The following is a 13,986-nucleotide window of genomic DNA, read 5'->3' on the forward strand; positions in this document are numbered from 1 at the left end:
TGTCCTCACATGCCACGTGGCACCGCAGGGTTCAGTGTGGGTGGGGACGTGAATGTGGGCTCCCTGGCGCCCCCCCCTTGGGCCCACCCTCACTGTCCCATGGCCTGCGGGTTCAGGAAAGTCTAACGCAGAGATTGTCTCTTTTTTTTTTTTTAATGTTTATTTATTTTTGAGACAGAAAGAAACAGAGTGTGAGCAGGGGAGGGACAGAGAGAGAGAGAGAGAGAGAGAGAGGGAGACACAGAATCCCAAGCAGGCTCCGGGCTCCGAGCTGTCAGCACAGAGCCCGACGTGGGGCTCGAACTCACGGACCGTGAGATCATGACCTGAGCTGAAGTCAGACGCTTAGCCACCCAGGCGCCCCTAACCCAGTGATTTTCAAAGTGTGGTCCCCAGACTTCCTGCCTGAGGATCGCTGTGGGGGTAGGGAGACTGCCTAGATGCAGATGGCCGGGTCCCGTGCCCAGGTCCCCATCCAGCCCCGCTGGGGGAGGGCCCAGGACTCTGCATTTCCACTTGGGGCCCAAAGGCTGGAGTCTGTCTGCCTTTGGAAAGGGCTTCTGTGGAGTCTGTGTTTGCATCTGCCCGAGGAGGGGACACGGCCCAGTAGGCTGGACCACATGCAGAGGAAGTGACACTCTGGGGAGGCGTCACAGGTGGGACACGACCGGGTTAGGGACGCAGAGGAAGGAGCAGGGCCCTTGGGAGCGGCGGCCGAGGACTGACTTCTGGGGAGGGGCCCCCGAGGGCCAGGGGGCTTTCTGCGGGGCGCAAACGCGGGAGGCAGCCCTGGGTGGTGGGGGGGAAGGGGCGGGCAGAAGCCCCCTACCCCTGAGCCCCTGCTCCTGACCCCCAGCTGTGGTGGCACAGGAACCCCGGCGCTGTTAGTGGCTCACCTTTGCCTCGCCACCCTCCTCTTCCGACTTTCCTTCCGGGCAGCCGGCTCTGCCTGTGGTCACTCGGGATGACCGGGCGCGTTGAGCAAGCGGCAGATTATTTCTGGGTCTGGTTTGCAGCCCCGCCCTCTTACGGGAGCAGGGGCACATCTTAGAACCAGTTGTGAAATGTCGGCCACGCTTCCTGCTGGGGAAGTGGGGCCGATTCCAGGTTCCAGAAGTCTCCATACCGCCCTTCTCTCCCCTCCCTTCCCCTGTACTCCCCTCCCCATCTCCCTTCTTCTCTTTCTCCGCCCCCACCTTTCTCTCTCCCTTCCCCCTCTCTTCTCCTCCTGCATCATCCCCCTCCACCTCTTTGGAGCAGTCCGTGCCCCGGGGATCTCCGTAGCCTGGTTCGGAGGCCTCTTAGGAGGACAGGGGTGGGGGTGGGCTTGGGGCACTTGAGCCGAGATCTGAATTGTAGGGCAGCCAGGCAGGCAGGCCAGGATTTGATCTGGGAGACAGTGCTTTAGGTGGAGCTTGTGGTGAGTGCAAAGGCCCTGGGGCAGGGTGGGGGATGTCCTGATGTCCTAGGGCAGCTGAGAGGCCGCAGGCTAGATGGGAGAGACAGAAGAGGCTGGGGGGGGGGGGGAGCTTTTGTTCCGATTTAACTTAAATGAAATTTAAAATCTAGTTCCCACGGATGCACTGGCCACATTTCAAGAGCTCAACGGCCCCGCATGGCTGGCGGCTGCCCTTCAGGACACCGGATGGCACTGCCTGGGGGGTGCCGAGAGCTGGGGCAGACAGCGAGCCAGAGCTCAGTGTCAGGGACCCCCCGGCTCTCCGTGGACCAGAGAATGGTCTGGAGGGGGGGCGTGACCCGGGGCCCCAGGGAGGGGTGCCACGGTGGGTGGGGCCTGGTTTTACAGCTCACTGGTGGACCCACGTGCCGTGTGGTGCAGGGAGGTGTCCTTGGTCTGCAGGGAGGAGGCTGGGGGCCCTTCTGGAAACGGGACAGAGGCGGAAGGGTCAGTTTGGGGGCAGGACGGTGGGTTCTGGGGTGCCTGCTGACACTCGAATGCCCCCGTCTGGAGCTCGGCGGTGGGAGAGGTCGGGGCTGGAGGTCACGGTGACTCCCGTGACTTTGCTGAGTGCTCGCTGGGCGCTGGCCCCTTCCAGACCTGACCCTGCAGCTGCTGGCCGTGCGGAGGAAGACGGGGCTTCCAGACCCCAGCCTGCAGCGGGCCATGCGGGCCCGGCTCCGCCTGCTGGAAAATGACAGCCGGGAAGTGGCCAGCGTGCTGGGGGTGAGTCTGGCTCCTCTCGGTGGAAAACGAGCCCACGTGAGCGAAGGTGCAGGGGCTCCGGGCTTGAGAACGGGACAGAGGCCAGGGGTGGCCCCGGGAAGAGGGGGAGGTCCAGACGGCACGCGAGCACCAGCGCGGTGCCCCGGGACTGGCCGCCCTTCGTGGGGCCAGGCAAGCGGCCGAATCCCGCGGGCCGCTTACCGAGGGTCGGGCTCCAGATTAGAAGAGTGGCTTCCATCGTCAGCGTGTCAGGTGGGGCCCTGGTAGCTCCCCTTCCCCAGGACACACGACGCTGTGCCTTGTACCTGCTGGTGTTATTCCGATGCCCCATCACCAGCAGGGGAGTTAGTTCACGGGACGGGGGTCAGAGGAGACGGGTGCAGGGTGAGCCTGGCCACCGGCATCAGTGCCGCCGGAGGGGCTGGGACAGACAAGGGGCTGCACGGGGCTGAGAGCGCGGCCTGCCCGAGAGCCTGCTGTCCCTGGTGCCGAGTCACCGAGAGCGGGGCCCAGAGTCTGAGCCCCCAGGGGCTCAGGGAAGGAGCGGGGCTGGGCAGAGGCACTGGGGAGCCACGGCTGGCTCGAGGGCCCCGGCCTCGGGCTGTCAAGGAATCGGCTCTGTGCTTCCCCCCCTGCCTGGGTCATTTCTCACGATGTTTCTGTCGAGCGGCTCCGTCCTCCCGGCCGTCGGATGCCTGACGGCCCCCGGGACTGTTTCTTCCCCATAAGGAGTTATCGGCCAGGCTGCTGTCTATCCACAGTGACCAGGACCGGATTGTGGTGTCGTTTAAGACTTTCGAAGAGATCTGGAAGTTCTCCACTTACCACGCTCTTGGTAAGGTGGTGACCTTCCCAGAGCTGGTTATGGGGACCCCCTGCCCCCCGAGGACACTTGTCACACGCCTAGCACGTTAGGTCATAGATTGGGCTTCAGGTTAGGGTTGCTCACGACAGCCTGGACAGTGGGGCTCGCTCACCTGCTCTCGGGAGGGAAATGGCGTGATGGGTGGGGGCACAGAGGCACACCCGTCTGTGCCCACATTTGGGCCGCGCCCCGAGTTCCTCCCGACGCTGCACCGTGTGGTAGCTTTGCACGGCCAGACCTCAGGGGACGCTGAGCTCAGACTGGCTCAGCACAGACCGGGTTATTTTCAGCTCATGCAAAGCGCTCTGTTTCTAAAGCGCCCCCAGCCCGCTGGGCGGCATCCGCGAGGGTCTGGCCGCGTCCTCTCGGGGACCTCGCCCCACCACCTGGGTCTGAGGACGGACAGAGTGGACAATGAGAGCAACGGTGTCTTGCACACCTTGAGCTGGGCTGTGCCAACCCCCCAGCACACTCGACCTCGAAGGCTCTTGTCCCGTCTCAGAGACGAGGACACTGAGGGTCACAGAAGGCCAGTGTGTCGCCCACGGTCACGGCCGGTCCACTCACAGCCCAGGTGGTCAGACCTGGGGCTGCCTGGGTTGTAGACGGCACCGCGAGGCCCCAGGGCAGGGCAGGGCTCCCCCCGCGCCGGCCTGTGAAGGTTTCCGTGTCTCCCTTTGGGGCCTGCCGGTCACCAGGCCCGTCTGGCCCCCAGGCTTCACTCACCACTGCCTGGAAAACCTGCTCGTGGACCAGGCCTTCTGGCTGCTTGCGCCCAGCGAAGACGAGGAGACGACCATCCAAGTCCACGTGGACCAGGAGGCCTTGACACGGACACAGGAGATTCTCCTCGCCCAGGAGGGTGAGCGCTGCATGATGACGGTGACGTCGGCCGGGGGCACGTCATGCTGGGGCCACGGGGGCCACGGGCCGCAGGAGGGTCCTGGAGGCCCCGGCATGCACGCCGGGACAGACGGGGGCTTCGTGCAGGGAGGATCATGCGGGGGGTGGGGGGAACCCCAGCCACGAAGCGCCCAGGCCCTGTCACTTCGCTGTAGAAACCTGGCCAGGCCCCCAGGAAAGAAGAGAAAAAGGGTTTCTGCCAAGTGGCACCGTCATCCCGGGGTCCTGACCCGACGCGGTCTTGCTTTGAGCGCCGAGGTGGCCTCGTCATTGGGTCGGGTCAGCAGCAAACAGGACACGCAGCTGCCGGTCTCGCCCTGGCTGCGGACGAGAAGAAAGGCGACCGGCCAGCTGTGGCCGGGCTCCCGGCGGTGGTCCCGCCAGACAGGACCCTGGGGACCACAGGAAGGGAAACTGAGGCCCCCGGGCAGTTTCAGCGAGGCTCTTTGGGCAGGTGTGAGCAGAGCTGGGACTCCAGGCCAGCTCCGCCTTCCAGTCCGGGGGGGGCGGCAGAGACCGGGGCTGGGGAGACCCCGCAGGACTGCCTTCACACGTGCGGCCTGGCGGGGACGGGTGGGTCCCACACTGAAGGCCACTGTCTGTCACTTCGAAGGCCCTTTCTTTGTCCTGTGTCCCGACCACCACGTGAGAGTGACCACCAGCCCCCGGGGCGCAGGCCCGCAGCCCCCGAGGCGAGCCGCGGCGGTCCCCCAGGGAGACGCAGCCCCGGCAGCGGACTCTAAGGCGCCCAGCCCCGGCACGTGCTCCCAGGACACGGCAGCGGTGGCCGCTCCGGAACCTCTGATTCCATTTCATCAGTAGGTACCGACCTTTGTGTCTCCGCTTCCGGCCGGTCCCGTCCTGTGTGTCGTCAGGCCTCCTGGAGCCCCCACCGCGCCCTCCGCCCCCAGGCGCTGGTCCAGCCTCAGCCAGAGGGGCTGGACGGTGCTCCAGGCAGACCCGGTCCTGACCCGGTCCTGACCCTGTCTGTTGCTTCTGGTGTGTGGCCGTGACAGTGAGCCCAGCTCTGGGCCTCAGGGCTGCGAGCTGCCCGGGGACGCTGACATTCCCTGGCAGGGCTGGCATTTGATGGCACCAGACTGTGCAGCGTGGAGCTCTTGCTTCGTGTTCTGGCTCGTTCTGAAAAGCTTTTGAGGGAGCCAGCTGCCTACCGTGCACCCGTAGGAAGGAGGCATGTGGAAATCTGTACAAATGAAAACCAAGGCAGAGGAAGCTTGGGTAGCATGCCAGTTCTTGCTCAGGAGCTGAGCGTGGAGCGTTAACTTGGCTTGGAGCTTCCTGGCAGCCAAAGCAAAGAGAGAAAGTCGATGACCTGATGTTTAGAATCTGTGAAGTAGTTGGCAATGGCTTGGCTGCTGCCCCGGGCTAATGGAGGGAGGTTTCTCAGGAGGCCAGCCGGAGGAGGGGAAGGGGACTCCCTGCAGGCACGGCCACATGCCGAGGTCTGAGGCTGCCCACCTGGGCAGGTGTGTGTGTGTGCCTGTATGTGCATAGTGGTGGCAAGTGGTGAAATTTGCTTGCGTCCCTGGGGGCTGCTGACTTATCCCGTCTACGCATCGTCCACTCGCCTCACATCTGAAATCCTCTCTTGTCTCCCTCCAGGTGGGCCCTCAGGGCCGCCTGGGACCCCATCGACGACTCCGTGAGCGGCCCTGTGACGTCAGACGTTCCGCTGATGGGTAAATGCTTTCGCTGGCCTTTCTCCCCTGGGAAAGGCGTGGGCAAGGAGGGGCAGGCACCCGCATTCTGGAAGCTTCTGTGCTCGCCCTGAATCCTCCCCAAGCCAGAGGGGGTAGCTAGAATCCCCTGCAGCTCCTGCTGCGACAACGAAGCTCAGAGAGGTCCACCGGCTGGCCCGGATTTTGTCGCACGGGGTGCGGGGAAGCCGGGCCGCGTCCCCGTCGCTGCCTCCGGGGAGCCCCGAGGGTCCCATTCACAGAGCACCCATCAAGCACTGCTTTCTCTCCAGCCGCACTTGAGACACCTCAGAGGGCCCTGGGACGGGTGGGCTAGGCTCCCGCTGATGTTGCCGCGTGAGCTCATGAGGGTCTGGAGGCTTAGGTGCTGGGTCTTCTCCCGAAAGGCCAGAGTGGGGCTCTGACTTGGGCTCCTGGTCCAGTGCTCTCTGCTCTGCCCCCAGCTGGCAGGGCCCTGTATACCTGTGGAGTGGCTGCGAGGCCCCGAGGGAGAGCCTGCGCCAGCCCGGGGCTGATGGCCCCGGGCCAAGTTAGTTAATGTCTCTGGGCCTCAGTTTCCCATGCTCGCTGTGCGGAGGAAGCGCCCCCTCCGGGGGCCCCTAGATGTCCAGCCCCTTGGGTGCAGCGGCCACACTTCGGGGCAACCCTGACCAGCTGTTCTTGGACAAGAGCCCCGGGGTGCACCCCCAGCACTGACTTCGTGGCCTCCTTTCTGCAGCCGTGGGCCTGGCCTCAGCAGTGGCAGACTACCAGGGCTCCGGGCCTGAAGAGCTGAGCTTCCGAGGCGGTGACGTCATCGAGGTCCTGGGCGCCCGGGTGCCCGGCCTGCCCTGGTGCCTGGGCCGGCACACGGCCTCGGGCCAGGTCGGGTTTGTGCGCACGAGTGTCATCAGTGTGCAGGGCCAAGTGTCTGAGTGAGTGGCTGAGGCCCTGCCCTCTCCCGAGCCCGCTCCCCTACCCCCGGGGGCAGCCTGGTGACACACGTGGACGAGGTCCCGGATGGCACCCCTGATCCTCCCCCTCACCACCGCCCGGGCGCCTGTTCCCTTGTCCCCAGGGCTGGCGTCAGCCTCCTACCTGGACCCCTCGTGTCCCTCCTCCAGTTTTCCTGGGGCTCTCACTGGCCCCCAGGCCCCATCTCCGACGGCTCATCCCTGGGGACCTGCTCCTCTCCCTGTGGGACCCCCCGACACCCTGCTGGTGACATGCCCGCCCCTGCCCTTCTGAGAATTCTGAGTGTCCCCACGGTGCGGCCCTGGGCAGCAGCAGGGGTGTCCTTGGGGGAGCGGTCAGTGGGCACAGCTGTGCCCATCCTTGGGTGGCAATTCCGTTCCCCTGGGCTTAAAGCATCATTGTCAAGACCTCAGTCATGAGCCCAGAGAAGGTGGGCGTAGGGACAGGGCCTTTACTGGGTCTGGACCTGGCCTCCCACGCCCGTCTTCAGGGGTCCTCTGGCCCTGACGTCCCGCGGCCTGGGCAGGAAGCCTGGAAAAGCCCCGCGGACCCCCTCGTTCGCGCCACAAATGTCGACTGCACATCTTCCCTGTTCCAGACCCTGGGTTTTCATCCTTTGTTTAATGAACCACCTCCTGGTGCCTCTGCTCTTTTCCTTTATTTTGGCAAAATTTCAGACTTAGGGAGGTTGCAAGACCAGCGTCAGATTCCCGTAAGCCCTTCCCCCCGGCCACCCAAGGGTTGGCACGCTGTCACGTTCGTCTTCGCTTTTCGAAACTTCTTGTACTGACGCCGTCGGGGGCGGGTTGTAAGCAGGACACCCCTTTCCCGGCGAGTGGCGCGGCGCGTGTCTCCTGAAGCCAGGACGCCCGCCTGGGCACCGCCGCGCGCCCTTCGGGATCGGGACGGTGACGGAGCAGCGCCCTGCAGGCCACCCTCGGGGTTTGCCAGCGACCCAGTCGTGTCCCGGAGGACCAGAGAAAGTTCCAGGCCTCGTGCCACCAGCCTCTCCTCCCTCGTCTCGTGGTCCTTTAGGACACTGACGTTTTTGAGGCACACGGGCCTGTTGTTCTGTTGAATGTACCAGAAGCTACTCTGAGATTTTCTTTAACGTCTCAAAACACCTCCTTCCGGTTTCCAGGCGCATTTCAGAGTTTCACGTAACGCTGGTGATTTAGTCCCACGAGCGAAAAATGCCTGTCCCTTCTCCCCTTCCCGATTTTCATCTCCCGGACTTGGTGGGGACAGGAGCGCCCCATTTCTGTGCTGGGCGTCGTGGGGAGCCCGGGAGCTCGTGACGCGAAGGGGCTGACCCGTACATCCACACGTGCGCACGCACACATTTGTAACACATACTTGTGCACGCCCACGTGCACACACACGTACGTGCGATACGTACATTCCGCCTGCAGCTGTCACAACCCGCCTCACAGGGGAAGGGGCACTTGAAGCGGGGCTTTGGAGGCTGCCCAGGAGCTCACCTTCCCCGGCTGCCACGACCCGCCGTGTCTGTAGCAGCCTCTCCCGCTCCTGGCCGTCTGCCTGCAGCTGGACCAGGCGGGCCTTGTGGGCCGGATCTATTTTGTTTCTGTCCCGGCGACCTGGCCGCCGGGCACAGAGCAGGTGTGATGGGGGTGTCTGTCACACCAGAGAGCAGATGGGGGTCTCGGGCAGGAAACGTGCTGTTGTAAATAAAGCACCTTCCTTTCTCCAGGCTGGAAAACGTGATTTTTCTCGATGAGGAAGAAAGGTCGTTCTTCAGCAACGAAGGGCGCTTCTCGGACGAGGACGCCAGGCAGTTGCTGAGGAGGATGTCCGGCGCGGACACGTGCACCGTGTACAGCTTGGGTAGGTGTGAGGGCGCCGCGGGGGCGGGGGGCACGGCTCCTCCCTCCCCTCCCCCTGGCCGCGGGGACGTCGCAGGACCTGCATCAGACCCTGGGTGCTTAGGACGGTTTCTGTGGGCAGGTTCCCAGAAGGACAAGAGGGTCTGCAGCTGAACCGGGAGACCCCGAGCCTCAGGCGGCCGCCACCGGGCCTGCTCGGGCTCCTGTCCCCTCCGCGGAGCGCGCACTGTTCTGGCTTCCGTGCTCCACTCAGGACGCCCCTCCCCATGTCCCTTCAAGAGGCCCACCCCGGGGCACCTAAAGGTGACCACACAGGTGCTGCTGCTGCCTGAGGGGCCCGTAGGGACGGCAGCAGGCCAGAGGCAGAGAGGGGGACAGGGCGAGCGGCAGGGAGATGCCCGCAGTGGCCGCGAGGCGTGCCCACCGTGCACCGGGGCCCAGCCCGCTGCCCACGAGCCGCTGCTCCGCCAGTCTGGGTGACAGTGACCGCCCTCCGTGACAGGACCAGGAGCCCGGGCTCGCGTGGCTGTGGGCTGGCCTGGTTGCCTGACCGCCAGGGACCGGGGCCGGACCCCAGAGCCACCAGCCCCTAAAGACGGTGCTGCTCCCTCTCCCCGCGCTGCCCTGCGCTCAGGAAGGACCCTCTGTCGGCTGCCGTGCTGGGGGGGTGGGGGCGGGAGCCGTGTCATCGGCAACAGAGGCGACAGAGGAACAGACCCGCTGGGGGACTGCCTGGGGCAGGGGGTGCAATCTAGCCGGTTCCTTCATACTGTGCACAGAGGTGAATGCGCGTGCGCACACACGCTTACACACACGCACAGTATACACGTGCTCACACGCGCTCACACATATGTGCAACACACCCATGTGCACATGTATGCGTACACATACATGTGGCATGTGTGTGCACGCTTACAATACACGCAGCACACTCATATGAAGCACATGTGCACACACTTACACACGTGCACACACACACGAGCACAGTTACATGTATGTGCACGCACACACACACTCCTCACGGCCCTGGAGCAGACACGACTTGCACATCGGGAACTTTTCCACCAGGAACAGAGTTAAACTTTCCAGGTCCCACAAATTGGTTTCTCTTACTAAACAGGCAAACTTAAATTTGACCTTAGCACCTATGTCAGCCCCCCGCTAGGGGGGACATTCTGGGGGCCCCCTTCCGCCAGGCGCCCCTTAGCTTCCCGGACCCTGTGCATTTGTCAGAGTTGACATCACACTTCACACGTCTTTTCCCAGCAAATTAGCGTCAGCCCATTTTCAGGAGGTGGAAACTGAGGCTTAGGGAAGGGCTTGGCCTCTTGACCAGGGGATCCCCCCAGCCCTGCAGCCCCTCAGGTCACTGGAGTGTTTCTGTCCTGGTGTCCCCACCCGTCCCGACATGGCCCCGACCTGGAGGTGCTGGCCGGAGGGTGATGCCTCTGTTCTCTCCCTTCTCAGACAGATTAGAAGAGACCGACTTTGAGCCGCCAGAAGAACAAGGTGGGTTCTCCCCACACGGCAGCGTCCCTCCGGGCAAGGGGCTGGACCCGGGGGTATGACGCCCGGCAGAAGCCACAGAGCTGGGTGCGGATGGGGCTCTGTGCGCGGACCTCACACCTCCGTCGGGGAAGGCGGGAGGGGGTCCGTCCTGCAGGGGGAGGGGATGAGGTGAGGGCAAAGCTCCCCCCTGCTGTGGTAGTGGTCCCTGCAAACACACCAGCCCTCCAGCTAAGGGGGGGATCCCCTCCACTGCCCGGGCCGTGGCTGTCCCCGCTCTGTCCCCAGCTGAGGTGGGGGTCCTGGGCCTGTACTTGGCCATGGGTTCTTTTCTTGAAACCCAGAGCATCTGAAACTCTCGGCTTTGAGAAAGTGAAATGCTGGGTTTGGAGGGCGAAGGGGGTGCTGGATTTGGAGTCTCACGCTAGAGAAGCCCCTCAAAGATTTGCTTCTTCCCCTGGGAGCTGGTAAGGGAGACCCCCTCCTTCTCCCTCCACACCTGCACCTTGCCCCCCCCCACAGAAGGCCTGCCTCAGGGAGAACCTGGGGACTTGAACGCCCGAGGACCCTTCGGCGTCCACCTAAGCGCAAACAGGGAAGGGCCACTTGGGGTGCTCGATGGGGAGGCTCAGGACATCCGGGGCCATTCCGGGCCCTCCGTCCAGCCCGGGCCTCTGCTGGGTGAGGAGGGCAGGACTCACTGGGATGGGGGGGGTGGGGGCGGCGAGGTTGGGCGGGCGCATTCGCACCTACACGTCGGATCAGTCAGGTCAGACGTTTGCTGCTGAACCACACCGAATTCTTTTTTATTCCTCGACTTTACGGACGCATAAAGAGAGCGTTCGTTTTGAACATATTTTTTATGTGAGCTCGAAACAGAAGAGTCTTTAGATTCTGGTTCTTTCCTTGCAAACAAATTCCCCTTTAAGCTCGTGTTTTTCCAGCAGGAAGCGTAGCTGTTTGCTTGTTGGCTATGTCTTCGGGTACTGACCCCATCCAAAGCCAACAGCCCCGCACACGGGCACTTTTGGGTACGGGTGTCCCCAGGTTCTCCAGCGCCTCGTCCCTTTCCTTATTAACCTTTTAGTAACTGTGGGCCTCAGATTCTCGAAGCAGCCAGGGTGAAGGTGGAGACCCAGGGGGTCCTAGCTGACGTGGTCCCGGGTGAGAGCTGGACCAGGGACCCAAACATTGTCCCCCATCGAGGCGGGTTTCATCAGTTCTGGGGGTGGCTTCTGAGCACGTGCTGCCCCATAGCTCTGGTTGGCCCATGATGATTTCACGGGAGTCCTGCACCCGATGGGAGACCCCCAAGTGCTGAGGAAATCCCACGGAGGCGGGGGCAGCCAGGAATGTGGACGTGTCCATCTGTTAAGTGGCTTTTCCTGGAGGGGAAAGGACGCTGATCGCTGAGCAGTGCTCTCAAACAGGAAGCATCAGAAGGGGTTACTCGGCAAAAAGCTCGGCCAGATCGATCCCTATTCTCATAACCACGACCGAGTCCCCACCGGGTGCGAGGCGCTGGGCTCGGCATTGCGCGTAAATCTTGGGCTTCAGGTAGGGGAGGCTCGGGCAGCAGCCGACAGGGGTGCCGAGGCTCGGAGGGATGTCTGTCCCTTACCCGGGCCTAGGCCCAGATCGGCCTCTCATCCACCCGGGGGTTTTGGTGATTTGCAGAATCACCTCACCTGGACCCAGAGCCACACGAGACCCTACAGAAGGTGAAGAACGTTCTGGAAGAATTCAAATCCCGCCAGGACTGCCCCGAGGAGCCAGAGTCCTGGGGTCTCTGCGTGGCCTCCGGCGGCGCGAGCCCACCGGACCCCGAGGAGCCCCCCTTCTGCTTGGACGCGGCGGCCGACCGGACCGACCCGGAGGCCCTGGGCTCGCTGCTGCTGTTCCTGGACGCGCCCGGCTACAAGGCCTGCTTCCGCGGCCTGTACGACCTCTCCCTGCCTGGGCTGAGCGCCGTGTGCGGCGGCCTCACCGACGAGGAGGAGCTGGCCGGGCTCCTGGCGCGGGCGCGGGGGGCGGCCAAGAAGGCCGGCCTCCCCATGGCCCTCGCCAGAGTCTGCTTCCTCCTGGGGCGGCTGTGCGTGCGCCGGCTCAAGCTGTCCCAGGCCCGGGTGTACTTCGAGGAGGCGCTGGGCGCCCTGGGGGGCCGCTTCGGCGACCTCTTCCTGGTGGCGGCCGTGTACTGCAGCCTGGCCACCATCCACCTGAAGCAGAGGAACAGAGACAGGTGCGCGCAGGTGACGCCCAAGGCCGCGGCCCTGCTGCTGGGGACGCCCGGCCACGGCTGCGGCACCGAGGCCGGGTCGGAGCTGCTGGCGCACGCCCTGCGGCGGGCCGTGGCCGGCCGGAGCCCGCAGGCCGAGGCCCGGGCCTGCTTCCTGCTGGCCAGGCACCACGCCCGCCTGCGGCAGCCCGAGGAGGCCCTGCCCTTCCTGGAGCGGCTGCTGCTCCTGCACGAGGCCTGGGGCTCCCCGGAGGCCGCCTGGCCCGCCGACTGCTACCTGCTCCTGGCCGACACCTACAGCCGGCGGTGCCTGCCGCGCCTGGCGCTGGGCTGCGTCAGGGCGGCCTCGCTGCGGGCCCGGGCCTCGCTGCGCGGCTCGCTCCGGAGCGTGGACCTGGTCCTGCGCAACGCCCCCCGCCTGCCCCGCCCGCCCTCCCAGGCCGCGCCCCACCTCCGGCGGGCGCTGGCCTCCCTGGGCCCGGGCGCGGGCCGGGCGCTGCGCGGGCCCCTGTGCGCCAGCCTGGCCCGGCTGCACAGCGGCCACGGCCAGCACGGCAGGGCCGTCGCCCTGATGGCGCAGGCCGCGGAGGCGGCCGCCGGGGCCGGGAGCCGCCTGGCGCTGGACTACCTGCTGGCGCTCGCCTGGCTGCACGTGCTCGGCGGCCGGAGCCCGGCGGCCCTGGGCGTCCTCGAGTGCGTGCGGGACGGGGCGGTGGCCGGCGCGGAGCGGGAGGGCGTGATGGCCAACATGGCGGCCGTGGCGCTGACGAGGACGGGCAGGACCCGGCAGGCGGCCGAGGGCTACTACCGTGCCCTGCGGGTGGCGCGGGGCCGGGGCCGGCGCAGGAACCAGGCGGTGGCGCTGGCCAACCTGGGGGCCCTGTGCCTACGGGCCGGCGCCGGCGGCCTGGCCCAGCACTACTGCCGGGAGGCCGTGAAGCTCTTCTCGCGGCTGCCCGGCGGGGAGGGCGGCCAGGACTTCACCTGCGTGCTCCTGCGGCTGGGCCGCCTGTGCGCCCGCAGGGCCCGCGCCCGGCAGGCCAAGTGCTACTATGAGTGGGCCTTTCTGGTCGCCGCGGAGATGGACCACCTGGAAGGTGAGTGGCGGCCACGCTGGCTTCGCGGAAAGAAAACGCGTCTTCTCCCCACATCCGTCCAGAGCGCGCCCGGGGCTCTCGACTCTCCTGCCGTCGAGAGTGTCGAATGGCGGGAACCCGCAGCTACTTGCGGGTGCCTCCGAGGCCGGCTGCGGGGCGGCTCTCGTGGGAGCCCCCCCGCCAGGCTCTGTGCAGGCTCCAGCCACAAACGGCACCTGTGCGGTCCTCACGGGGGCCGGCCGCCAAGTGTGGGAAACAGATGCCCAGGTCACGGGAGCCGCAAACGGGGGTGTTCATTGTGACGACGGGGGCTCCCGGTCCCGACTAGTGGGACCTCCGTGTGGAGGAGGGTTTAGCCAAGCATAGGATGGAGGGCAGGCAGACGGCGAAGCCCGTGCAAAGGCCCTGGGAAAAGCTGGGCCATGCAGGGAGATGCAGAGTTTGGGGTGGGTGGTGAGCACCTTGGCTGGGGGCGCTAGGCAGGGGCCAGGGACCCCAGGCTGTGGTTTGGCATTTTTCCCGAGAGCCCTGGGGAGCCGTTGAGGGTTGTAGAACACTCGGACGCTCACGGAGCCTGGAAGGGGACCCTGTGGATCTCCAGAAAGAAGCAAGAGCTGGGTCCCCGGATGTGCCTGGTGGCCTCGGGCGGGTCCTGTCTGTGCTCACAGGCCT

The 13,986-nt window shown here is 65.2% G+C and overlaps 1 protein-coding gene across 10 annotated transcripts in view; it reads left to right on the top strand.

The window, feature by feature from the left end:
* Window positions 1–13,986, top strand: part of SH3TC1 (SH3 domain and tetratricopeptide repeats 1) — a 45,066-nt gene that overhangs the window by 21,649 nt on the left and 9,431 nt on the right. For all 10 annotated transcript variants that reach the window (XM_047847232.1, XM_047847229.1, XM_047847228.1 and 7 more), the window contains 9 exons: window positions 2,058–2,185; window positions 2,915–3,020; window positions 3,766–3,912; window positions 4,567–4,771; window positions 5,577–5,653; window positions 6,390–6,585; window positions 8,340–8,473; window positions 9,940–9,981; window positions 11,656–13,314. In XM_047847232.1, the coding sequence (XP_047703188.1) occupies window positions 2,058–2,185; window positions 2,915–3,020; window positions 3,766–3,912; window positions 4,567–4,771; window positions 5,577–5,653; window positions 6,390–6,585; window positions 8,340–8,473; window positions 9,940–9,981; window positions 11,656–13,314 (2,694 nt within the window). The remainder of the gene's footprint in view (window positions 1–2,057; window positions 2,186–2,914; window positions 3,021–3,765; window positions 3,913–4,566; window positions 4,772–5,576; window positions 5,654–6,389; window positions 6,586–8,339; window positions 8,474–9,939; window positions 9,982–11,655; window positions 13,315–13,986) is intronic.

Source organism: Prionailurus viverrinus, unplaced genomic scaffold, assembly GCF_022837055.1.
Source record: "Prionailurus viverrinus isolate Anna unplaced genomic scaffold, UM_Priviv_1.0 scaffold_45, whole genome shotgun sequence".
Classification (NCBI taxonomy): Eukaryota; Metazoa; Chordata; class Mammalia; order Carnivora; family Felidae; genus Prionailurus; species Prionailurus viverrinus.